Below are 27,902 nucleotides of genomic sequence, written 5' to 3'. Positions count from 1 at the left end.
CTCTAAATTGAGGTAACTGGATTATCAGGAGTTCTTAAACTTTTTTTGTCTCCTGGACTCCTTGGGCAGTCTGGTGAAGCCTATGGACTTCATCTCAGAATAATGTTTTTAAATGCCTAAAATACATGAGATTATAAAGGAAACCAATTACATTTAGGTATTATTATCAAGATATTTTTTAAAAAACCTAATTCATGGACCTCAGGTTAAAATCCCTTGGATCATTAAATGACCTTACAAATCTAATCTATGTGATCCTATGATCCTTCCAGTTCTAAAACTTATTCCGTAAGGCATTTGGCTAGGAAACAGTAATTGCTTTAATTTACACATTATTTTGAATTAACCTCCATCAAATTAACAAGGTTTTACAGTATCATTATTCTCATCACTACATTAAGACTTAAATTACATTGGAAAAAATAATATGGTAGCAATTGAAAAGCAACTAATTACAAGCAATTATAAGACAAATAATGTTTATACTACAAGTAGAGTTTGAGGCAGTTTAACAGACACTGATTCTCCATGTCTATAAGCAACTGCTTAAAGCCAAAGAATGGAATGGCTTGTAAAAACATGGCAGTACTACTTTCATCTTCATCCCAATTAGTATTACAAGCCATCTTTCCATTTAAAAAAAAAAGCCTTGACTTGCCTACCCATTTGCTTGTCTTTACCTCAACTAATGGAAAGATAGACTATATGATCTGGGAGTTCATAACCCCAATTTAAACAGTCAGATGTTTTTGTACAAGGTGGCAAGACTATTAGTAAATATAATAACAACCTCAATACCTAGCTGCTTTCAACAAGTTTCATGAAGAAATGTGAACAAACCCCTATACTTGTTGGACAAGTATACAACCCTGCAGGGTATCTGGAACGAAAGCTCAAACCTCTTTTCCAGTTGCTTTTTTTCCCCCATGCTGTCAACATCTTGAAGCCCAGTTTAAAAAAGTCTTTTCTGATTTTAAGAGGAATTTATTTTGTCTCATTACACATTTATCTTCAAATGGCATACATTTTTTAATCTTCCAAGTTCTCCCAAGTACAAAATAAAAAATAAGGCTAAGGTTCACTGTGACATTGTTGAAAGGACCAATTCAAATAAAATGAATATAATATATGACTGACAATGGCAAGACAAGGTAGGAGGTAACTTTGTCTTGCCATTGTCAGTCATATATTCATTTTATTTGAATTGGTCCTCTCAACAATGATGTATTTCTTAATAGTCCTAGTTGACCTATTCTAGAACACTGTGTTTTCTATTTATTAAGATACCTGCTGAATTCTGAGACGTGGTGCCAACGCCCCTCTTCCCATAGATCATTTTACAGTTGGCTGAAATTTGTGAGAAACAAATCAGACATTAGATTTACCAATAAAGTTAATGTCGTATTTGTATTTAGTAATTTTCGATTTGGTGAAAGGAATACCTCTGCAGTACAAATTCCTATTCTTAAAAATCTGACCCACTGAGGCATGAAGTTGCCAGCTGCAGGGGCTCCAAGGTCCACAAACTCACGAGGCTTAGATTAAGCTTTTTCTAATGCAAAAACAGGTTAATGGACGCTGCTGGCGGGAGACCCAGAGCCCTCCAGGGCTGGGCGCCACACTTCGTTTCTTTCCCCTTTTTAAAAAAAAGCAAAAACCCAACAGCTTCTGCCTATTGTGTAAAAGCTATACGAATTCATTCCTATTCGTCCGCAAGGCTAAGGCTGGAGCAAAAGATGAAGCGAATGCCTTGTTCTCCCACTCTTTGCAAGTGCATGCGTCAGGGACGACGTGTGGAGTTTTAAAACAGTGGATGCTTCCTTTTTTATTTTTTTTGCCTCGGAAAAATAGTCTGAGAAGAATAGCCAGGTCAATCAGAAGCATGGGCGACCATGTACACTCCACGGAAAAGGGAACAAGCAGCTCCCCCGCAGCGGAGCCCAGCCCAGCCCTGCACCGCCCTGCACACCGCCCAGCCCAGCCCATCTCCGGGACAAGGACCCGCCCACGCTAGCTGAATTTTTAAAAGCTCGGCAGTCAGAGACGAGTCCTCCTCTCCAACTCTTGCCTAGGCTCTCCCTTTTACACCCCGATTTAGTCTCCCCAGCTAAGTGCAAACGCGGTCTCCCCTTTAGCACCTCCGGCTCGAGGGAGCCATGGCAAAAGATTGACCAGGCAAACTGCTTTCCGGCGCGCGCGGGAGGCCCGCCCCCAACCTAAGACGGCAAATGATTGACAGTCGGCTGGTGCTATGAGCGGGAGGGGCGGGGCCGTATGCGTCACTTCCTGACCCTGCGGGGCGAGGGGCTATATAAGGGACTTGCTCACGCAGCGCCCTCGCTTACACAGTATGGCCGGCGACATTAGCTAGCGCTCGCTCTATGCTCTTCTCTGTAACGGGAACTAGCGGAGTAAAAGAGACTGAACAGCATCTGCCTCTATTTCCAACAGACTCACGTTTAACTTTCGCACGAGAAAAAAAAGCCGGGAAAAATTTTATTAATCTTTTTTTAAAAAAAGTTAATATAAAATTATAACAGAAGCAAAAAAAAAACCACACGCACGCAAAAAAAAAAAAGAAACAAAAAAACCTCCTGAACTTTAAAGAAGCAGCAGGAACAACCCGCAGCGGCGGAGGCGGCGGCGGCGGGAGAAGAGATTTAATTTAGTTGATTTTCTGTGGTTGTTGGTTGTTCGCTTGTCTCACAGTGATGGAAGCTGCACACTTCTTCGAAGGGACCGAGAAGCTGCTGGAGGTTTGGTTCTCCCGGCAGCAGCCAGACGAGAGCAAAGGATCTGGGGATCTCCGCACCATCCCAAGGTCGGGGCTGCGCGTGGGGGGCTGAGGGGTTGGAAGCACGGGATAAGCGGTTAGCGGGCCGAGCTAGGGGGTTGAAGGAAGGGAGTGGGGCAGTGGTGTTGAGAGGGCCGGGGACTAGCTGCCCGCCGTCAGGTGGTAAAATCCTGTGTTCGGTAGTCGGCGCTCTAATTTTTCGTGGTGGTGGTGATGAAGATAAAGATGGGTAGGGGAAGGGGACTGGAGCGCTGTTTGCGGTGGGGCCTCTGCCTCGTGCCGGCCGCGCTCAGGTAACGTCCTTCCGCGGGCCGGGGGTGGGGTGGGGGAGCGCGGGCTTCAGGTGATTAAGGAATGGAATGCTCACCCATCCGGGCTACTGGGCGCCGCCCCCGCCTGGAGGGAGGGACGGGGAGAGAAGGGGGGGAGCAGGTCTGTGGCTTGGTCTCCTACTCTCTCCTCCTGGGTCAGGTGTGATCGGCGCCGTCCGCTCGAGCCTAATAAGGCTGGGGCTCTATCTCGGGCGGCTCTTCTGTCTGCGTTAGGTGACTTCGGTCCAGCTATTCCCACCACCACCACCGCTCTCCTCAACCCCTAGTGTAGTTTGGGGAAGAGGGCAGACAGGCTCTTCCCGCCGCTGCTGGGAGGAAGGGGAATTCCTCCTGGTTCCTCCTTGGAGACGGGTCTCGTTTAAGCAAGCCTCCTGCGGAGCCGCCATAAAAACCCGCCTCCCGAGGCCTCCCCCCTGTGTACTAATCGGGTCCCTACTGGCTGGCTTCTTGTGCTGGGGAGTGAGTGGGAGGCGGCGGTGTCGCAGTGTCCCGGGCGGCCTCTGATGGGGGGCGGGGAAGGGGGGCGCCGCTGTCGCCTTGAAATGCTCTGCACCAAAAAACCTCCGGCCTAGCGCATGGCCTACGCGGCCTGCCGGCCTGGGAGATCCGTCTTTGCCATCGAGGCTGGTGTGCAGCTGCTCTTGGTGGGTGGCTGCCCCTACGGGCATGACGGCCCCAGAGTGTAGGTTAGTAGGGGAAGTACTGGTTAGAGGCTCTTCTGACCTTGTATAGTATAACCTGTTACTTGAGCCTGTGAGATCGGGGGCATGGGGAGCAGTATGCAGCCTTAATAGGATAGATGGCCATCCCGCAATTATTTCTGCCTGGGGACATAATGCTCTGTGAGTAACGTATTTATATACTACCTAATGCCTTAAGCGGTCAAGGAGATCTGGGGCCCCGGGCTCCCTGCACCTGAGGGCACAGAACCAATGCCAGAGGCTTTTTCAGAAACTCATTTCCTGGATGGCGACTGGAGGCTTCTTTGGAGGTTAATTCAGAAACTGGCTCTAATTATTTCCTTTTTTTTTTTCTTTAAACAATGGCAGTATTGGAAATCCTGGCCTGTATTTTATGCAAGGTGGTAATAATGAAAGGTAACTGAAAGAAATTGCTCTTGACCTAGAGTCGGGCGACCTAATGTCTCCAGAGGTCCAACGTGCTGTTTCTTTCCTTCCCCTCATTTCTCTGCAGCACCCCTTATATCTCCTCACCCCGCCCCAGTGGCCATAACTACGATTACACGTGAGGTTCTTAGCTCTGCCTTATCGTCTAGCAGACTCCTCTTCATTGAAAAGTTGAACCAATGAGAGCTTTTAGGGTAGGCAGAATGTTGGGCCCTAAGGCTGTCAGCCAATGGAATTTTGAAGAATGTTGGCTGCCGCTCAGCCTTATAATCCTCTGATAAAGAGCAACCCGGGGTTTAGGGGAAACTAGGAGGTGCTACGGAGGCATTTTAGGCACTTATTTGTAGCTCGTTTTCCAGCAATAAAATCTGAAGGATTTCTGGGCTTTCTTTGTGACTACAAATACATTGGCTCTTCCTAAGTTTTGTGTGATGCTTAAGACTTTTAACCTCAGGGTTGCTTAAAAAGCAACTTAAAAAGAGATGACAAAACCTCCCTATGTATGTGTCCATAGTGATTAATAAAACTGAGTGGTTAGAAGTGTCTAAAGAAAAACAGTTATTCGAGAACAGTAACTAAATGGAAGTGAGTTACAGAAATTTTAACTACGGAATAACAACAGATTTCCTTGGCCAACAAATTGAACATTTCCCCCATAATTCAGATAGTTCCTTGGAGAAGAATTTTATGGATGAGCTATGTTTTAGTCTTTGTAAAGGTGTTTTTTTCCTTCACAAGGTGATAGGTAAATTTAGAATCATAGAATTTGAAGCACGTTGACATGAATAGTTTATATATTGAATTATCCTTTAGTGAAGGTTTGTGATGTTAGTGTAGAATTTAACTACCTGTGAAAGGATCACCTGATAGATTAGCACATTTTGTAGGATCTTTGTTTTGAGGGAAACCTTGGAGAAAGAGTAGAGTTAATTTATAGTGCAAAGATTCTTAATCTAGGTCCGTGAACTTTTTTTTGAAGCTTTTTTGGAAACTATATTTCAAAATAACTGGTTTACTTTGTAATACTATTTTGTTCTATGCATTTAAAAACATTGAGAAAGGGATTCATAGGCTTCACCAGACTGCCCGAGGAGACCCCATCGTACAAGAAAGAATAAGAAAGGCCCTTATTTTGGACCATGAAACTTTTTTCCCCCAAGAAGCTATTAGTTACATCTATCTCCTAGATCACAGAACTTGAATATGAAAAGGAGACCTTAGAAATCATCTAGTCTAAATGGCCCACAAAGGTGAAGTGATTTGTTTATATATAACTAAGGTTTCATAGTGGAAGATCGAGCTGGATTGTAACCCAGATTTATGACATTTTTGTTCAGTGCTGTTGTCACTGTGATACCAAGTTGCCTTTCAGTTGGCTGTTGGGGTACTTCTCAAGAAAATGCATTAGGAGAATGGATTCAAGTCTGTGCCCCAACACTTATTAGCTATGCAGGCAAGTGGGCAAACCCCTGAATCTTTCTAGAGCCCTCAGATGTTTGTTGTAGAACCATTTTTCTAGACTCTGGAAGCAATAGGATTACCAATTTGGGAAAAATATATGGCTGATCCAGCTGAGTACAGTTGTAAAGCAGCTTGTGAAACTCAAAGACAACTGTGGAATCCTTTTATATTATATTGCTTAGAAATTGTGGAATGAAGTGGGTTTTTTTTTAAAGTAGTTTGGGCATGTTTTTTGGTGAAGAGCCTCATTGATATATTCTGAGACACTCCCAATCAGTTTCTAAAACAACTGGTAGTCAGTTAACAAGCATTTGTTAAACCCAAGTGCATGCCTGCATGCGTTCACTCACAGGCCCACTAACCTAGTTTTTACTTTCTCATCTCTCTGACCTGAACTTCCAGGTTCAGCAGGCTTTTAAACTTCACTAAATTGCTACTCAACCTATATTATAAATTTAAATAGTATGACAAAAGATTTTTGTTAGTTATATACTAGCCTGGCTACTTAACCTTACTTTATGGGGGGTGGGGGTGGAATATGTATGTAGATGCCATAATGAAATTCTGACCCTAGGCCATGGAAGTATAAGCCGAGAAGGCTGAGGAGTATCGTTAAAGAAGTAAATTGTCTTAGTAAAATTTTCCAGGGTGTGTAAAAAGAGAATGATGATTACAAAATAGTATCATTCTACTGGCATGTTTCCCATCTACCTTGTTAGTCTTTAGTATTTAACAAGTTTTAGAGTATCTCTTATGCACCAAACAAGTTGTGACATGCTTGTAGGTTAATATTGTAGTGAATAAATAAATTCATCTTTTTAATGAAAAATTAGAACAGATTTTGGTTATTAGGCTTAATTCATAATTTGAATGTGGGTTTTTATTAACTCGGTCCTAGTTTAAGCGATCTAGTCAAGTGGTTAAGAAGGTGAAACTTGAGTAAAGAAGACAAATATGGTTTCTGAGTTATTCGAAAAGGAGGCTCCAACATTATGAGGATCTAAGACATCGCCAGAGGCCTCAGGATGGAAAATGCTGTCCACATCCAAAGAAGGAACTACGGAAGTCGAATCGCTATCACTTATTTTTACCTTCTGTTGAGTTTTGTTTCATCTTTCTGATGGTTCCTCCTATTGGTTTTAATTTTTACTTACAACTTCACTAATGTGAAAATATGTTTAATGGGTATGTAAATGTAAAGCCTGTGTCAGATTGTGTGCCAGTCTTGGAGAGGGTGGGAGGGAGGAATGGGGAGAAAAATTTTCAACTCAAAAGCATATGGAAGTGATTGTTGATAAATCAAAATAAATTAATAAAAAAAAATTTAAAGAAAAAGAAAAGGAGGCTCCAAGAAAATTTATGTCACTTATAAAATGTGGTGAGCTTGAATGATATTTCTATCCATGTCTATGGAATTAAAGTATATGAATTAAAGTGGCTTTTAGGAACTCTAAAAATGTTTGTGGAATCATTGTACTGCTGGTTAAATTGTATAACCATAGATGTCTGTCCATCGATATGTTGAATTGAAAATGTTATATTTGACTATAAAGAGCAGAGTCAGGTTGAAGGTTATTGTGATCATGGGAAAGTTATTCAACCTCTATGAGGCTGTTAACTCATTTGTGAAGTGGAATGATATTTATAATTTACCTTTTTTTGGTTTGGTTTTGTTTTTTGGCTAGGCAATGGGGTTAAGTGACTTGCCCAAAGTCACACAGCTAGTGTTATGTGTCTGAGGCGGGACTTGAACTTGGGTCCTTCTGAATTCAGGGTCGGTGCTCTATCCACTGCGCCACCTAATTTACCTATTTATGTTTGCATTACCTACTTTACTGAGTTGTTACACTAGCTATATAGTGCTGTTAGTGTTTGTCAAATTATGTAGCCTTAAGTAAGAATTATCATTGCCCAGAGTTTGGAAAGTGTTGTATGGATTTTGTTGTAATTTGATTCAGCATTTGCCTTGAGGTCCATTGGGAAAGAACACTGGATTTGGAGTCAGAGGACATGGATTCGAATTGGAGCTCTCTCCAGACCTTAGCTAAATAAATCATTTAACATCATCTCTAAGGCTCAATTCATCTATAAAATGAAAGGATTAGACTAGGTGACCTCTAAATTCCCTTCCAGCCTGAAATCCATAATCCTATGGCCCAAGGTCCCAGGGTAATTTTTGAACAAGAAGAGTGGTATCAAAAGAAGGGGAGTGAGTAAGGGTGAGGGAAATGACCCCATTTGGGCTTTTCTTGACAAAAATATTCGGTTTGCCATTTCCTTTTCCAGCTCATTTTACTGATGTGGAACTGAGGCAAACAGGGTTAAGTGACTTGCCTAGGGTCACACAGCTAGTAAGTGTCTTGAGGCCACATTTGAACTCAGAGGGGAGGCTCCGGTTGTAATGCCTTATGCACTTGTGCCATCAGCTGTCAAGCCCATGATTGTGGGCTGCCTTTGCAAAGGCATAGAGGTAGGAAATGAGATCCTGTGTGGTGTGTAAAGAGCCTCTTTTAAAAAAAAAATAAAGTCTAGAGTCATAATATGAAGGGCCTTTAAATGTCAAAGAGAAGTTCTGGATGACTTGGAGAATAGTGACATCATTGATAAAAATAAGGAAATTAGAAGGAAAGGGATGTGTTTAGGAGGGAAGATAATGAATTCTGTTTGAACTTGCTGAGTTTGAGATAAACATATGGAACTTGCAGGTGGTTATGTCCAAGTAGGAGATTTTGGACTTGGGGGATTGAGACCAGAAGATTTGGAGGTATTCGTATAGAGATATGAGAATAGTTGAGTTCTACCAGATCTGATAAGATTGACTTAGTAAGGAATATGGACAGAAGCCCTAGGACTGAACCCTGAGAAAAAAGGTGAATGGAGGGGAAGGAATGGACTGAAAAGAAAGGGAGCCCCAGGTAAGAAGGAGAACCATGGAAAGTAGTGTCCCAGAGGAAGGAGATCATATCCAGAAGGATGAGGACTGAGGAAAGGCCTCTGAATCTAGCAGTGAAGATATTTGCTGACATTGGTGAGAGTAGTTTTAGTTGAAAATACAAGGGGGTTAAGAAGTGAACTAAAGGTGAGAAAATGCAGTCAGTGGGACTATACAACCTGTGAAAAGGAGGAACACAGTAAGCTTATATTTATAGGTCAGGTGCTTGGAAAAGGGGGATAGTATATAGTGAAGGTAATTTATCAGGGTTGGGTTGTGGGAACACCTTGGGATTATTCTGAAGGGCAGCTAGGGTGGTACAGTGGATAGAATGCCAGGCCTGGAGTCAGGAAGACTTGAGTTCAAATGCAGCCTCAGACACTTACCAGCTGTGTGATCCGGGGCGAGTCATTTAATCCTATTTGCCTTAGTTTTCCTCATCTGTGAAATGACCTTGGAGGAGGAAATGACAAACCACTCCAGTATCTTTGCCAAGAAATCCCAATGGGGTAATGAAGAGTCTGACACAACTGAACGGCATTATTCTGAATTTCAAAATAAAACAAAACAAAAAAACCATTTCCATACACAAAATAAAGGAGTGTTCTCCTCCATTTCATACAGCTTACAAAAATAAGTTTTTGTTGATAGTCTTTTGTTTATACGTTGTCTAAATTTCCCTCTGTATCTTTACCTTCCCAGAGAGCCATTCCATAGAACAGAACAAAACAAAATTTAAAGAAAAGCAGGCAGCAATACTGATCAGTACATTGAAAAATTAAGCAGTTTTTCCACCTTTGTGAACCTCTCTCTTTTGCAAAAAAAAGGGAGGTGTGTTCTTGCATCTCTTCTTTGGATCTATGCTTATTCTCTTGTTCTTTATAATTTTGCAGCATTCATTTTTAATTGTTTTGTAGTTATTTAGGTTTACATTATTGTAATCTGTGTATTTTCTTGGCTTTGCTTACTTCTGCCCTTATTCTGTATCAGTTCCTGTAAATCTGTGCTTCTCTGTATTCATCATATTCATCATTTCAGTAATATCATAACCATTAACATTCCCATACATTCAACAGCTTGTTTAGCCATTCTTCAATCAGTGGATGTCTACTTTGTTTTTCCAGTTCTTTGCTAACACAAAAAGTGCTGCAATAAGTATTTTGGTAAGTTTGAGGATTTATCTTATTGGCCTAGGAGGGGCCTGTAAATGCCATGAGGTTAAATGGCATGGACATTTTAAGCAGAAAGATTTGGACATGTTTTTGAAGGTAGCTACGAAGGACCTTGGCTAAGATTTGGGATTGAGAGCGTAACAAGTTAGAGGAATTGATCTTTATGGAAAAAGTCCTGGGATGTGGTGCTGAGGTGATGTGGAATTTTGGGGATAGCCTTGATTTTTTTCAGTGAAGTATAAGGCCATCCATTGTGGACAGAGTTGTCTTTACCAAAAATTTGTACTTGGATTTACAATTTGTAGTACACATGTATCAACAGAAGGAACTGTGGAGTAAATATCCTTTGCTTCTGCTGGATTGGAATGCAGCAGTGAAGGGTCCACTTGACATTGGCTAACATAGGGACTCAGAATTGTTGAGGACAATGTTAAAGTTGAACTGATTGAGAGTGAACTTTTTAAGGGAATAAAGTGGAGCCAAAGAAATCCAAGAGCCTGTGAAGACTACAGGGCCTAGAAGTTTCCATGAGAATGGAGACTATATTGGCTTAAGGTTCAGGGAGAAATAACTTGAAAGGGTTGAGAGGTTCGGGTTGAGAGGTTCGTTCTTGTCAGGAATTTTAGTGTTGTGGTTTGTGGAGGTGGAACACTTGTGTGTAATAGTGAGAAGATATACGCTGTCACCCCTGGTATAGAGACCTTGGAGATATGGGTAATATAAAGGAACTGTGGGTTGGTCCATTATTGTATAATGGAAAGAAGATTATATTTGACGGGAAGTTCAGAGAACCAAGTCACAGTCCTGATTCTGATGCCAATTCGTTGTAGAATCTTAATCCAGAAAGGTTAAGAGGCATGATGTTTCTCATTTTTTAAAACAGTATGGAGTGGAATTAAATTATGTAACCTCCATTCCACTTTACTCAGTGTGTGACTTTGCTTAACCTGAATCTGCTCTTCAAACTTACAAAACAATTTTTTACAAAATTATTGTAATTAGGAATTTCTCTACCACATTTAAAGTAGTTAGGTTGAAGAATGTATTCAGGAACCAGTCTTAGTTTTAAGAAGATGAGGGAATTATTCTTTCTTTCAGTAGTTTGTCATCTGAACATGGTATGCCAAATTCAGTGGGGGATTTTTTTTTTTTCAGATCGTCAACAAATACTTTCTGTTGATATTGAGCATTGTCAGTTTCAGCCTTAGAGGTGAATTGATTTCTCTACTTTTTTTTTTTCACCCAGATAAATGCGGACCAGAAAAACAGCATGTTTTTGAGTACATTCAACCTGGGGCAACTTTTAGAAGGGTGGGTAGTCTGTAATAGAAAAGTATTTGATAATTTTCAGATCTTTATTGATAGGATAATTGAGACTGTAATTTGTGCTGCCCTCTCCCTCCTCCTCTTTGTAAGCTAATTAACTTGGAGCCTGATATCCTGCATTTTATACTGTGGGAAGTGATTGAAATGTTAAGTTGAAGTGTTGAAATAACTGGTTTGTGTATCTCTTATTCCCCCTAGGAATGTACGTATGTAAAATGGATAGGTTTCATTTACTTAAAAGTTTGGGCTTCAATGAAGTATGATTAGTATTTTGAAGGCTTGGGGGGCTGCCTCTTGGGAAACTGGGATCAACTAGTACAACTGTCTCCCCACACCCCCATTATACCAGTGTAGAATATACTTTTGTGTTGTTTAATTTTGTATGTATGTGCATATATTATGACCCGATTAAATGACCTCCATAGCACTAACATGTTTGTTCTATACATAGTAACTGAATAAATATTTGTTGAATGGGGGAGTGAATTCAGCTTGGGAGGCTGATCTTCAAGTACCTCTGAAAATAAGCTGAAGCAAAGAGCAAATTGACCTGTTCAGAGATTTTTTGATTCATGAACTGGATTTGTGTATGTTGAAGTGAATTCATTCTGCTTTTGTAACCTACTTTAGTTCACAGAAAAGGGCAGCCATCTAAATTTTAAAAATATCAAGAGGTGAATCATTTACTAAGTTATACCTTTAAAGATTATAAATTAATCTCAATATCAGTACCTTAAATTCATGTTGCCATTTTCATGAAAGGTTATAAGCAATTTTGTATGTTCACTGTATCACTTTGTATATAAGTTGTGCATGTTCAATTTTTCCCGTGAAAAGAATACTCCAGGGTCAATTTCTTACCTGTTACAATGTGAGCAATTTACACTGGGTCGTATCAGAAGTTCCACCTCAAGTAATCTATTTTAGGATATGAGTTTAAGATTTAAGTTGCAGGAAATGAAAGAGGAGATTTTAGTAAATCATTGAAACTGCTGGCTTTTTTGAAGGCTGGACTTTAGGAGACCTGACTTTAAACCCCACCTCCAATTCAAGTCTTTTGCTGTATAAAGACAGGCCCTTAACCTGTGAGCCTCTTTCCTCCTGTCAAATGAGAATGAAGCACTTATTTTAGTACTTTGCTGATTAAGTAAAGGACATTTCTGACTGATTGGGCAGGGGTAGAATGCTGAATGTGCAGACTACAGAAAGGACTTCCACATGTTAATTATGTGCCAATACAAACATCTAATTACTTGTGATTTGTTTGTTTCTTGAAGTGATCTGAAGACAGGTCAATAACTTTGTCACTTCATATTTTAAGGCACTTTGCAAATTACCTAGGGGAGAAAAAACTAGGTTGATCTTGTCAAAGTATAGTTTTTTAAATAAGCCATCCTTTTGGGTCTCTTGTAGTCACAAAAACAGTGAATTTATGAAGTGCAGTTAGACACAAGGTGTAAGGAACATAAATTGTTCATTTCTTTAATAGAGTAAGTTTACATGTGAAAATTTTGTCACTAAATGGTATTTTATTTGTTACTGAAAGACAGGTTAATTTGATAGTTGTACTAAAGCATTGGAAATTAAATTTAAATCTGGCAATCATTCTGCAATTTTTATACAGCACTTAAGACATTGAAACCAAGATTTTTACGGTTAAAAGAAATTTGCAGTAAAGGCTGAGGACCAGTAGTTGCAAATATAGTAATTGAAACCTCAGCATTAACTTTCCCGGAACTCATTCCATACTTGACTACGTCATTGCTCAAGCTTTACAGCATTAATGATTTACATTAAAGGAATCCACAACCTATGCCAAAAAACCTTTTAGCAAAAAAGTTTTGAAATAAAAAAAGCTTTCCCAGTTAAAGAGCTGAGGTTTCTCAGTATTCCCCACAACAGCATTTTAACTTCCATGGATCTGTACTTAAATCCACGTAAAGTCAAAGAGCTGCTGCCCAGAACAGAAGTGGCTTGGATTAAGGAATAGCAACAGTCAGTTAGAAATTAGTTTTTTGATCAACAGTCTGAAACACTGCAACTTGTGTGTGTGTGTTTCAGGAAAATATTTCCCTTCCAAAGCATAGCATCTTTCATACTCCTCTAAAACAGTATATATTATAAGAGTCAATTATTTCCCTTTTCCCTCTATTCACCAGACCTCCCTGTGTTCCCTCAGAAATGTAGGAGCCAGTTGAGCCAGTTGTTTGGGATCAGGGATTCCTGGGCGAGCTACTCATGCTGATGAGGACTAGAGCTTTAGGGGTGCTGGGACCCCAAAATATTGAGAGCAAGGGTCCTGCTCGAAAGAATTCAACCCAAGCCTTCTTTCAGCCAGAGACAAGGTTTATTAAAGATCTGCCATATTGTCCAGACTCTTAAGAAATCTGAACATTTGTGAGCTGTTGGCTAGGTTCTTAAGGAATCTGAGCCCAGTATATATTATGGTAGTGCTTTTCATACATTATTAAAATTGCTTTTCAGATATGAGACAGGTATAGTTGCAGAGCCCTGTGACACTCTGTCATTTAAAGTGGCATCTACTTTGATATCATAAGATTGGAAGGAACCATGGAGGTCAGTTGATCTACAGCCCACTTCATTGGTGTTGCTTTAAATATTTTAGCTTAAGTTTTTTCTAAACGTAATGTATCCAAGATAGTTCATGCGACAGTGATAATCTTGTATGGCACGAACATGGTGGCATGAGCAGCTTTCTTTGAGTTTTTTATCTCTATACTTAATGTGTTATATGTAGAATATCCTTAATAATCTTGTGTATAAGTTGAATCTAAGGTACATTGATATACAAAGGTATTAAAACATTAGCAGATAATTTCTTAATAACTCACTTTTTTTTTTTGGTGAGGCAATTGGGGTTAAGTGACTTGCCCAGAGTCACAAAGCTAGGAAATACTGTGTGTCTCAGGCTGGATTTGAACTCAGGTCCTCCTGACTTCAGGGCTCTATCCGCTGCGCCACCTAGCTGCCTCCATAACTCACATTTAGATAGTGTTCTTAGGTATACAAAGCATGTTTCTCAGAACTTGAGTCTGGTAGAGGTCAAGTGACTTGTCTCTGGTCATGAAGCTAGTAAGTATCAGAGACACAATTAGGAACCTAGATATTTCTTGACTATAAGTCTAGTCCTCTCAGTAAATATATTATTTTATCAAGTCAATAGTTACCAAGAACTGACTACAGTTCTCTTTTAACCAAGTGGATCAGAAGTCCATCTTCCCCTGAGCTGTCAAGGGATCTTCCTAAACCACAGGTCTGACTATGTCACTTCCACCCACCACCCACCCCTACTGTGGTGGTTTCCTGTCACCTCCAGCATGTACATAGTTGTCAGTTCACAACTCCACCAGCATTGGATTAATGTGGGGACTTTTCCTTGTTGGCTTACTTTGGTGTACAAGCCCTAGCAATGGAGTCTCTGATTCAAAGGGTATGGACATTTAAGTCACTTTGTTTGTATAATTCCAAATTGCTTTCCAAAATGGACAGCTCCACCAACAATGTATTAGCATGGATACTATATACTCTTTACATTGGCGCCCAATTTCCATACATGTGACAACAGTGGAACTGTCGTGGTGAACAATTTCTAGTGGAGTGTGTTTTCGCGTCATAGTGTTCTTGTGAAGTTAAACAAGTTGTTGAAACTCAGAACAGTTGACCATTTACTTGACAAATTGTTTCTAGATCATATTTTAAAATGGAACTTTCTGTTCATCCTAGGACAGAAATGGCCTTTTCTAGGCTCCAACGCAAAATATTGCTTCTAAGATAAAATATATCTGTAGCCTTGTATTAGATCTACCCTCCGCTCTTGTCATAACAGCACCCAATCAATCTTCCTGTATTTGTTTTGTTTACATTACTCTCTTTTTACACAAGCTGTTTCAAACAAAAGGCATTTCCTAGTAGTTGCCCCACACTATTTTGCCTCTGCCTTATACACTGGAATGTACTTCCTCAATCTTACTCTGAATTCTTTTCTTCTTTCACTGCTAAGCTTAAATATCACTTCCTCTGAAGCTCTGAAACACTCTTCTTTCAAATTACGTTGTTCAGGGGCAGCTAGGTGATGCAGTGAATAGAGCACCGGCCCTGAAGTCAGGAGGACCTGAGTTCAAATCCGGCCTCAGACCAAACACTTGACATTTACTAGCTGTGTGACCCTGGGCAAGTCACTTAACCCCAATTGCCTAAAAGCAAAACAAACAAACAAAAAAAACCAAACCAAATTACCTTGTTCATACCACTTATCATCCTTCCTTCCCTCCCCCTCCTCCCCTAAGTATCATCTTTTAAGGCCAAGAAATGTCTTCTATATCATTCTTGCAAACAGCATAAAGTTACTAATTTGGCCTTAGAGTGAAACTGTGTATGGAGAGAAGGAGAGAACATTATTGATAGGTCTGCTTGGGGGTCCAGTAAAAAAAATAGATTGTTTTAATTATTAATGCTTCGGTTCTATTTTTGACTTTTTTATTCCATTCCATTTAAGTGCCTGTTGCCCTCTATAATAGCACATAGGCAATAGGGGGAAGCAGTGTGCAATGAAAGGATCTGAGTTCAAATTCCAGTTTTGCCATTTACTACCCTGTCTCACCTTGAACAAGTCAGATAGAACTCTTTCTGAGTTTTAATATCCTTATATTGTAATATAAGGAATATCTTCTAGTAAATAGTACAGTACTTGTATGTAGATTTACAGTGCATGGTATGCATAGTATCAGTTTAATTTCTTAAAAGGCCAGAAAAAATATAATTATGTTCTTTTGTAGAAGTATGGAGTGTAAGCTTTCTAATAACTATAAAAATTCACATTATGTAGTAGTTTAAGGTTTGCAAAGTTCTTCCTTCACAGTAATCGTGTCTTCACAGCATTTCACACACTAGGGAAAGGTTTAGAATTTCATAGCTATTGTGTTTTGGAAAGCCTGATTCAAAATCCTTAACTTTTTATACTATTCCATATTGCCTTTCCTTAGAAAACATCCAGTTCATCCAGGTTTAAAAGAAAATGCTGTGCATTTCAAGTTTTTATAATTCAGTTCTATGGAAGACCTTTCCCTAGAGAATTATGTTATAAAAAATGGTCATGTTCCTAGTATGGGCCGTAAAACCTAAATGTAGCTGTAGAGTGAAAAATAGTAAACAATGTTATTGCAAGTACAAACCATTCAGCAACATTTGAGTAAGAATTTATCTTCAATGCTGGCGTAAAGATAAATTCTAAGAGAGCTAGGTGGTGTAGTAAGGGTATTGGGCCTTCTCATCTTCCTCAGACACTTACTGGTTGTATGACCCTGTTAAACCCTGTTTACCTCAGTTTCCTCATCTTTAAAATGAGCTGGATAAGGAAATAGCAAATCACTCCAGTACAAGGGTCGGGAACCATTGTCTTTGCCAAGAAACCCTCAAATGGAATGGAATCACAAAGAGTAGGACACAACTGAAAAACAATTGGAAAGTCTTCTCTAAAACTGGACTGGAAAGTCTTCATTTCCTTAAGTCATCGTTACAGAGGCAGACATACTAGCATTATATTCTTTGGGGTTGGTAAGGCATAGAAGAGGGAAAACAAAGCCCAAATCTAAAATTTTCTGGGTAGGGTAACATTGGAGTCCAGGCACCTGGTTGGTATTTACTATTCTGGCTAGGGGTTATTGACAAATGTAGTGCTGAGGTGTGAAAAAAGTAGTGAGTGCCTCAGGGAAGGGAAGACATACTAATTAATTGGAAGGAGAGACAGGCCTGGTCTGTCTGACTTGGCAGCTGGGAAGCAGGTTTATTATCTTCTCTTCCAGTTACACAAAGCAATAAGAGGGGAAAAAAGCTAGGAATATAATGACCTCTTGGCCTCTAAAGCTAGGGAGCAGTATAGGAAGTAAGCAATATTGTGGTTGGGGAATAAACTAGTTCATTTTGTCCTCAGGAGAAAGAACTGAGAATATTAGGTTGGAAACTGTAGAGACAGATTTTTGGCTCTTCCTAATCATAATAGAGATATCAGGGGCAGTTAAATAGGACTTCCATGGGTTTCTCATCTCTGGAGGTCTCCAAGGTCTAAGCTTAGATGACTGCTTAAATATCATAGAGGGGATTCTGGTACAGGTACATGTTGCTCTTCATGTTGTGGGTTCTTAACCTTTTTTCTGTTTGTATCAGGGACCCAGGACTGCAAAAGGGAAAAGTAATATTGAAATGTAGTTATCAATATTTTTTTTTAAGACCTCATAGACTCCAAGTTAAGAACTCCCTGCCCTTAGGTGATCTTTATCTAAAATCCTTTTCATCACATAATCCGAAATGTTTTTGAATATAACACCTCAACTGTCTCTGGTGGAGGAATGTTTAGATATTTAATTGTAAGAGGATGGAAATGAACTGTAAAATTGTTTGAGGTTTTTTTTTTTAAAGGGGGTGTGTCCATGGTATCAATAAAGACATTTCTAGAGTAAAACAGTTAAAATTTGACTCTTTGCTTTTTCATAAAACAGTCACCTACTTTTAATTGGTCAATATAAAATAATCAACCTCAGTTAAAACAAGGAATCTTAATTTTTGTAGTGAGACTTATATTCATTAAATTATGCTTTTACCATGATTTTCAGGCTGGTCCTAGCACTGTGCTAGGTTGAAGGTTATTTTCCCATTGTTTAAAGTAGAACTACACTTCTATGGTGGTTTTTTCTTTCTTTCTTTTCTTTTTTTGGCATTTGGTTATATATCTACCTTTGGCACTAGTCACTAGTTTAATTTGGTGAAATTAAATCAACACAAAAAACTAGATGTTTTTATTAGTAAAGCTATCATACCCTCTCAGCTTCTCCCCTCCCCCAAGTTTGGGCAGTTGGGAAGAACAAATTCTCTTAAAAAAAAAAACCTCATTCAGTACCATGAGTCCATCACTTCATATTGATATAAGGAATATTTTGTATTCGTATTTGGTTCTCCAGAGTAGCAAAGAAAGGAGAAAAGAGTAATTTTCTCATCTTTTTGGGCTATGCTTATCATTATTAGTAATTACACAGTATTGTGTATAATATTTTCCTAGTTCTGCTTACCTCATTTATATCTTCCCACGCCTTTTCTGAATTCTTGATATTCATCATTTCTTCATATTTGTATACTACCATTTAGTTAGTATTAGTAGTTAATCAGTATTTACTTTTATTTCTAATTCTTTGTCAAAACAGGAAAGTTTTATGAACTATGTGGCATATTTGGGAACTTTCCATCTTTGAACTCCATAAGAGTATACACTAACTAGTGGAGCTTTCAAACTAGGTGGCTCCCTTTTGCATACTGTATCATGGAGACTGCTTATTGTGAAAAGTACACTTGAACATATTTTCATAGATAAAACAGCCTCATATTACTTTCAAAGGGTGGTGTATAGGACTAGAATTTAAAAAAAAAAAAATTCTGGCAAGAGCCAAATAAGGAAACTTGGCTACAACTACATGAATGTCAAACAATGATCAGTATATTAGTTGGCATTGTTTGAACTGCAGTTGCCCAGATTTAGATTTTGGGTACTAGAAAGAAAATTGATGGTACAGTCCCCTACCTAATTGTAAGAGATGAATTTCTATGATATGTGTTAGCGGGGAGTCAAGAGACTAAGGTTATATAAACTAATTGTGTATTTTTCTTAATAGGTTTGAGTGGGACAAACTTTTGGAGAATGTGCATTGTTTAATCATAAGTGTGACAAAAACTGACAAGCAGGAAGCTTATGTACTCAGGTAAAATTATATTTTTATTTAAAGAGTACATAGTTATTCTTTCTCATTTTAGTTCTGAAGCACTTAAATCATAAGCTGCAATATAAACAGGAATTGCTAAGGTATGACTATCCTGTATTAAAGATTACTTTCCATTAAAAAAATTTCTAAGAACTATCTTGGTTATTTATGCCTATATATACACATGTATATTATATATATACTTATATATAATGCTAGGTATTATATATTACATATACTTAATCTCTACTAAAATGAAAAAACTGGTGGACTTGGATGAGTTCTTTATACTAACATTTTATTACTGAAATTACCAAAATGTTAGTATAAAGCAGTGATGAACAACACAGTAAGCAGTAAGTAAGTGTTGTTGATTGGTAACATTTATATTATTGATTTTCAGCCTGTACTAGAAAGCTTTTCTTGTTGGTTGATCCAGACCTTAGAGTAGTCAAATAAAGGTTTCAAAGGTTAATTAGCTTAAAACTGCATTAGAACTTTTGGGGATACCTGTATTTAAAAGCTAAATAGTAGTTCGTTCACTAAGTGAACCACCTCCTCAATAAAAAGTAAATGAAATTTGGCGAATCACCCTTTTCCATAGTAGCAGTTTCTTTAAGGTACAATTCAAAATAAGCCCAAGTCTCTTTCCCTGTTGATTATCAAAATAGAGAAAAGAAGTTAAGGTCTCCTGAGTAACCCCAAAATTCTGCCACTGTGAAAGTACAAAAAGTGGGTTTTTCTGAGTTCACAAGCACATTTGAGGATAATAAATATATGGAGAAGGAGATCATGGCTAGTTTTATTTGCTTGTTTTTTCATTTGTAGAAATTATGCTAATCCGGATACCTAGTTAGGTACTGAATTATTTGTTGACTTTAATGAACAAATCCGTTTTGCGTATTACATCACGTTACATCAAGGTGATCTTACATGCAAATACTACTTTATGGGTAATTAGTCTTTAAAAAGCCACTTGTATGCTACTTTTCACTTTGTAGACAAAATCTAGAGTGTAAAACTTTGAGCACAAAATGTTTCTTCCCTCAACAAGTACTTGCCTAATGTGACATTTTTTATTGTTAATGTTCTGTATTATGATTTAAACTTCTGAACTGTTGTCTTGGGTTTTTTTTCTTACTACCTGCAGTGAGAGTAGCATGTTTGTCTCCAAGAGACGTTTCATTTTGAAGACATGTGGTACCACCCTCTTACTGCAAGCACTGGTCCCCCTGTTGGAGCTTGCTAGGGAGTACAGTGGGTTTGACTCAATTCAAGTAAGTATACCCCCAAAAAATTTCATTCTAGAACAAATATTTATTCTGGTTTTAAAATCTGAATGTCAGTAATAGTGCTATGTAGAATATTTACAGATGAATAACATAGGTAATATAAATTATAGGGAGTTTGAGAGTAAAGAAAACCATTTCTTGGATGCCTTCATGAAGTTACTTTGTGTTCTTGTAGTAGAAAGAACATTTCTTGTGGGTAGGGGTATTCCATACAACATAGTATTAAAATAAGCTATTGGTAGGTTCCAGGAAAGTTTTTAAAGAGTGGCTTTTATATAGTTAAAATTTTGGTTAAGGGCTTGGATGATAATCTTCTGTTTTTATTAATATGATTAGTGGAAGGAAGAATTCTTTCCACTGATGATATTAATTATTCCACTAATTATATTTCTACTAAGGTCATCAACACTAATGGTAATTCTTGGCTTTTATATTTCATTTTGTGTCATTAAAATAGTGATAAACCTTGTTAGATCAGCTAATGTTCATTGACAGATATCTTATTAGGTTCTTTAATACAAAGATAATGCTCTTTGACCACCTGTTAGTAGAAAAGGGAGTGCTATGATTTCTTTAAATTTAAGTGCAATGTTTGACCAAGTCATCCAAACATATTTCTCTTATCCTTTGGGAATCAGCAGCACACATTTTTAGGGTTGTTGGTTGGACATGAAAATTGGGTTGGGTTTTTTTCTTCTTAATTTCCTGTGTGTGAAATTGGCTTTTGTAACCCTGCTTACATTAGTGTCCTGTTCTGGGAACATGGTTGTTCCTTGTCAAGTGTGGTTCAACAATCCAACAGTTACTTTGGAACAAGATACCTGCTCCACCCTCAAACCACACATTTGCATTAACATTGATTCCATTTCATTTTCTTCCTCTCCCCTCCTGAGCTTAAATTTCTATCCCAAAGAAAAGGTTGCTTGCTTTAATCACAAACTGTTGTTTTAAATAAAATATCCAGAAATAATTATAGATATCATCAACATTCTTTAAGGCCAGAAGAAGGCAATCAGGATAAACCTTCTGGTCTCAAGGAGCTTAAGAATCAAAAGTATCATAAATTTTTTAAGTACCAAAAAATTAAGTATAATTACATAAATTAGATTGGGAGCTTATGGGGAGGAGAGAAATGGAATTTATAAGACTTTGTTTCTAAAGCAGTATGACTTAGCATTATTTCTGGTGAAATGGTTTGAGATTTTCATGAAACATTAATGTGAGGTTTTAATTAAATTTTGCATTTATGCTTTTCAGAGCTTCTTTTATTCTCGTAAGAATTTCATGAAGCCTTCCCACCAGGAGTACCCACACAGGAATTTCCAGGAAGAAGTAGAATTCCTTAATGAAATTTTCCCAAGTAAGTTCAGTTAAATCAAAGCATATATTTTACTTAGTTTTTCTTAATGTGTGTTGAATTATAGAAAATTCTAGAAATTTTGCAAAGGTCGGCACCCAATAACAGAAAATATCCCCATTGAAGTAATTCTAAGGATTTTTATTAGCTACACCTAAATTTTTCGTTCCATAGATTTCTCTATATGGGATAATTTTACTACTATTTAATTTAGCAGGATACATATTCAGAGTAACCTGACAATCTCTAGCCCTGAAGTTTGGGAGTTGTTTTACATGTTATTATCAAATACTCTTAAGAATTAATAGCCTTATTTTATGGATGAGGAAACTGAAGCACAAAGGTTGTGATTTGCCTATGGTCAAACAGTTATTTAGTGTTAGAGATAGGATTTGAACAGTCTTTACTTCCTGGTCCAGCGTTCTGTCCACTACACATACTTTTAGGATTGCAATTGGTTTGTTTTTAAGTTGGGCTTAAGTGACTTGCCCAGGGTCACATAGCTAGTAAGTGTCAAGTGTTTGGTCTGAGGCTGGATTTGAACTCAGGTCTCCTGACTTCAGGGCCCATTCTCCATCCACTGGGCTACCTAGCTGCCCTGAACTAGTTATACTTTCTACAATATCAAATAAAACATGAAGAAAATATGTATTTCATTTTATTTTTTCAAACCTTGTTTTATGCCATTCTAAATTAGTATGAATTACAAGGATGGGGAAATTAGATTTCTGAACATCATCAAATACTTAAGAAAAGGGGACCTTAGAGATTTAACTATTCCATTCACTTTTATTTTGTAGATGAGGTAACTGAAGCCCCCAAAATTTTAGTAACTTGCCCAAAGAAGCACAGTGATTTACTAGAATCCAGACCTTCTAACTCCTGATTTGTGGCTCTTTCCACTGTACCACAAATGCCTTCTTAAGTCATGAAATTATCAATTTAGTAATGTGGGTGAAAGTTACTTTTAATTGTGATGTGGTTGTATAAGTCATTGAGAAGTATCTTTTTTCTTAAGAAAAGAAGGCAAGGGGGAATAAATACCTTAAGGCCCAAAGGTGCTTGATCGCTAAAGCCTCTATTCCATTCACAGGTGGTATACTCTTGCTCCCACAAACAAAAATTAGGTTAGACATTTAAATTATAGAATCTTCCAAGAGAGATATTTGTTACAGTTTCATATTATGTTATATTTAAAAAAAGGTTCTAGTTCATGTTTTAAGGTACATGGCACTAAACTCCATCCCACCTTCCCAACTCCCATTTTGGTCTCTTTTTGATAGATAGAGATAGATAGATAGATAGATAGATAGATAGATAGATAGATAGATAGATAGATAGATAGATAGATAGATATAAAACTTAAACACATATACAGAAATTACCTCTTGGATCAAATAGAAATGTTTGTTGAGCATTTAAAAATTTCCCCAACCTGAATCCCATGTTAACCCTTTTCTGTACTTTCTTCCACGTTATTTTCCTTTATATACTTTCCAGTCCAGCTGTTTTCCCCTACTGTGAAATTCATACTGGACAGATGAAGTAATTCTTCTCTGTACCTTTGTACTAGCTGTTCCCTATAACTCTAATACTCTCCCACCTCACTTCCACCTCTTAGATTCTTGGGTTTCCTTCAAAGTTCAGCTCAAACACTAACTCTTTTGCATGAGGCCTTTCTTGGTCCTATTTATAGTCCCCCATCATCTATCCCCTACCCATTCTTCCCCCCTCAGCTTGCTTTATATGCGCTTTTTCCTCTGTGTTTTATTTATATAAAATATAGGTGTCTTTAAAATGTAGCATACTTTTAAGTTTTAGTAGCTTAAACCTGCACTGAGATATTTGAATATTTTGTATATTTTGTTAGATATCTTTAATGTATGTTCCTTTTCCATTTGAATATACATATATTCCTTGAGTTCAAGGATGGTTTTGATTGTGGGTAAGGGGGGATATGGTGTGAATCTTTGCCAGGGATTTCTAGTATAGTGTCTGGCACCCAGTCGACATTTAATAAATACTTTCTTGGTTAGTTCGGGTATCTTTAAATTTTTATTTAGTTTAGAATGGCACCACCAATGCCATATAGATGAATCAGACCTCTTTATAGCATTTGGAATTCGGCCATATCTAACCTATTCATAGTGTTCGTTTTATTCATGTCCTTTTTCTGTAGCCATGAATAACAGAGATCAAATTAGAGGAATGATAGAGATCAGAGGGTATCTTTGCATCTATTTACATGTTTTCTTTCATGGCTCTTTGTCTCTGATAACTGTAAACCTGTGATAGATAAAGGGTGTGAGCCTAATTATTTCAAGATTAATTATAGAAAGATGGGAATAAGACTTACCAACATGGATTGGATTTCAAAATTTTGTTCCTTCCTCAACAGATGGAGCAGCATATTGTATGGGGCGTATGAATTCTGATTGCTGGTACGTCTAAGCATAATTTTGTGCTTTTTTTTTTTAAAGAATTATGTCAGTTACATCATTAGCAAATTAAAATTTTGGTCTTTATAGGTACTTGTACACTCTGGATTTTCCAGAGAGTCGGGTTATTAATCAGCCAGATCAGACACTGGAAATTCTGATGAGTGAGCTTGACCCAGCAGTTATGGACCAGTTCTACATGAAAGATGGTGTTACTGCAAATGATGTCACTCGTGTAAGCTACTTTTTGTTGTTGTTGTTGTTGTTACTAAGTTTCCTTTTTTATGTTGCTTGCTTATTTTTATCATTGTCTAAATTTCTGATTTAAAATTTTAGGTGAGTGGAATTCGTGACCTGATACCAGGTTCTGTCATTGATGCTACAATGTTCAATCCTTGTGGGTATTCAATGAATGGAATGAAATCGGATGTAAGTTATTCTGCTTTGCCAGAGTAGTCAGCATTTGCCACTTAATTTTTTAACTGTTCTGTTATTAAAGAAAAGTATTTTTTTTCTGTAAGGGAACTTATTGGACTATTCACATCACTCCAGAACCAGAATTTTCTTATGTTAGCTTTGAAACTAACATAGGTCAGACTTCTTATGATGACTGATCAGGAAAGTAGTGGAAGTTTTCAAGCCTGGAAAATTTGTGACCACCCTCTTTGTAAATCAGGTAACATGTTTTATTATTGTTAACATATTAACCTTGGGGTAGAGAGCAGTTAATTTCAATAAGAATACCATTTATTTGAAATTAGTGTTTTCTGTTAGAAGTAAAAAGTATTTGGGTTCAGAAATAATATTTTGGATAGGTAGCAAGTGGAAGCAACAGCTGTGATATTTCTTCAGATAAACAATCCTGTACTTTTTAAAGAGCTAAAAACCTATCATAAGATCTCTAAGAGTGAATAAGTACTAATAGTGGAGTCTCATCACCATCCTATTTTTCTCAACATAATTCAAGCCTGGTGAGGTTCCAAGATATCTCATGACCATGTTTAAATGTATCTTTTAAGAAGCTAACCTATAAGGGGTGGCTAGGTGGCGCAGAGGACAGAGCACTGGCCCTGAAGTCAGGAGTACCTGAGTTCAAATCTGGCCTCAGACCAAACACTTGACACTTACTAGCTGTGTGAACCTGGGCAAGTCACTTAACCCCAATTGCCTAAAAACCAAAAAAAAAAAAAAAGAAGCTAACCTATATTACAATCCTTATGAGAACATAAGACTGAGTTTTAAAAAAAATGCTTGTATTGCTTGAAAACTACTTTTACTTTTGTATATTCTAAATGGTTTCTTAATTTTTTCCCCCGCCAGAGTTCTAAATGTCGCACAGTGTTTTCTTCGGCCCAAAAGATTGAAGGGTTTAAACGTCTTGATCGCCAGATTGCTCAGTTCAATGATTACAATTTCGTTTTTACCAGTTTTGCTAAGAATCAGCAGCAGCAGCAGAGTTGATTAAGAAAAATGAAGAAAAAACGCAAAAAGAGAACACAAATAGAAGGTGGTGGCAGCTTTCTAGTTAATGATACAGGGGGCCATGCTTTCCATACCCACCACCTTGTAGTTGCGGAAAGCCCTAGATGTAATCATAGTATTATCATTTTGAATTGTATGCATTATTATATCAAGGAGTTAGATATCTTGCATGACTGCTCTCTTCTGTGTTTAGGTATCCTATGCCACTCTTGCTGTGAACTTGAAGTGCATGTAGAGAAAAACTTTTACTGTATGAGACTTTACAACACTTGTAAAAACAATTCAATTAGGATTATGCACGGTGTAATTTTTCTCCAGGTATCACCAAAAATTCCCCACAGACAAGGCTTTCGTCCTCATTAGGTGTTGGCCTCAGCCTAAATCATCTGGGACTGTTCTGTTAAATTGCTGCCAGATATTTTTTATGGGCGGCTTCTTCCAATTTCTAGACCACATTTTCCTCTATTAATTCTAATGAAACTAATTCCTACTTAAACGTTTCTTTGCACTTGAGGAGTTAGAAATTTTACCTTCTTAAGAAAATTAATGATTATTACAGCTGATGATTTTGCTTTATTATATGAATTTTGAGTATTGGAACATTACTTTTGCTCCCTGTATCTTTTAGTTCTTTAAGCTCAGTGATTTCCCCCTCCCCTTTATAAAATGAGCAGTATACTGTTACGCTGAGTTTAACATTAGCCTTTCACCTTTTGGGGGGGAAACCTTGGTTCAAATCTTAATTCAGGTCAAGGTGGGTTTGGTGGTCTCTTTCATGTAGATTGGCAAGGGAAGGGGGGTGGGGCACCAAGACTTTCTCCAGTGTGTGTTGGTTAAGATTCAGAGTGCATTGGCAGAATTGTGAAAACTCTGTAACTATGCCATTTCCATACTCCACAGTTAGTAGAGCACCAAATGTATGGCCACAGACCTTCAACACTTAATATTTTTCTTTAAATCAACAAATTTAATAGGGAGATTTAGTGTAAAGGATATGGAATTTACCAGACTAGATATGCCAGTCAGCTTGGATCATTCACCATAACTTTTTTCTTAGCAGCCATTTCAACCTAATTGTGAGTAAACTATAATATATTGTTAACCTAATTTTGTTGTTCCAAGCAGAATCAATATGCCTTTTTATCTTGTGACTGAAAGTCCTGTGATATTGTGGTGCATGAGACTATTATGCTGTATTTGATAGTGTTGTGACTTCATCTGTTGTTCCTCTTAATTAATGTGGTGATTCCTTTAACCATGATTTGATGGCATTAAGTGAATGACTGCACAAAGTGAGAACTGTCTAGGTTATCTGGACAGACAGTGAAGTAAAATGCTATTCATAAAAAATGAGGCATGTTCAAAAATGGTCATTTAATGGATGACTAGTAGATGCAGGCTTTCAGGAATTGGCATTTTCAGCAGATAACTGGGATTTTAGAAGCTGTGAGACCAGCAAAATTAACTTAAATTTGATATTTCCCTCTTGTCCTCACAATTTTGTTTTGACTCTTTCTGGATTGATGCAGTGGTGTTTTGTTCCCTCCGTATTTATAAATGAAACACTTTTTTTTAGTGTTTCTAAACTTTAAAGAAATCTACTTGGTTAGTAATCAAGTGGTTGGAACACTGTTTTGACTTTTATTTTAAGCATGTTATTGACTAAAGGCTTCATTGAAGAAGCATTCTACCAATTCGGTCAGTTTGATTCTGCAATCTGTAAGTAATGTGGCACCTGATAAGTTTTTGGTGCTTGATATTTTTGAGGACCAATAATTCAGGTGGATTTTGTTCTTGAACAGTCTCCCAAGAGATTTGATGATAACATTTGTTGGCTTGAGGTCTGATTTTTTTTTTAAGATATACTGAAGATCCCTTCCTAACTAGTTGAAAAATGCACAAATTTATATGAGTATGAAAACATAAGGCTCTGATAGATAAGTGAAAGCTGTTGAATGGATATTAATCTAAATTAATCTAGTATGATTAGAAGAGGGGAAGTTTTGGTGTCATAATTTCTCTCTTCATGCTGTTGGACTTTAATCAGTTAAAATGTATTTTAAAAATCTGTACCACAAAACTAAATGCTTCAATAAAAGTTTGCTTAATTCATTGTTTAGTGACATTCAGAGATTTTTTTAAAAAAATATAAATGATATTATGTCAAACTGTCCTAAAAATAACCAGGGCCCTGTTAACCAAATTCTTTGATGTTTTAATTTTCAGAGTTGATGCAGGAAATGGAGCTATTCTGCCCCTGAAGCATCTTCAACATCTGTCCTTTCCTTTTCATTCCTGTTACAACTACCTTAACTTTGATTCAGCCCTCAATCTGATAGACTGAATCCTAGCTCCCATTGTCTCATGAATAGACAATCCTGGTATTCACACCCAGCAGTTCCAGTTTACTATTTTTTCATCCA

General features: G+C 37.7%; 1 protein-coding gene across 1 annotated transcript; it reads left to right on the top strand.

The window, feature by feature from the left end:
- The first annotated feature begins 2,329 nt into the window (after positions 1-2,329).
- Positions 2,330-27,591, top strand: AMD1 (adenosylmethionine decarboxylase 1). The gene is given in 10 exon segments (XM_021008084.2): positions 2,330-2,821; positions 18,824-18,910; positions 20,061-20,187; positions 21,460-21,562; positions 23,958-24,000; positions 24,088-24,232; positions 24,334-24,426; positions 24,519-24,606; positions 24,609-24,673; positions 25,318-27,591. Coding segments are annotated over 10 exon segments (1,002 nt in total). The 5' UTR covers positions 2,330-2,711; the 3' UTR covers positions 25,459-27,591.
- Positions 27,592-27,902: the final 311 nt, after the last annotated feature.

The sequence above is a fragment of the Phascolarctos cinereus genome, unplaced genomic scaffold (assembly GCF_003287225.1).
Source record: "Phascolarctos cinereus isolate Bilbo 61053 unplaced genomic scaffold, phaCin_HiC Scaffold_5;HRSCAF=322, whole genome shotgun sequence".
Taxonomy (NCBI): Eukaryota; Metazoa; Chordata; class Mammalia; order Diprotodontia; family Phascolarctidae; genus Phascolarctos; species Phascolarctos cinereus.
The sequence above is the reverse complement of the archived record's forward strand: the minus strand, read 5'-3'. Positions and strand labels throughout refer to the sequence as shown.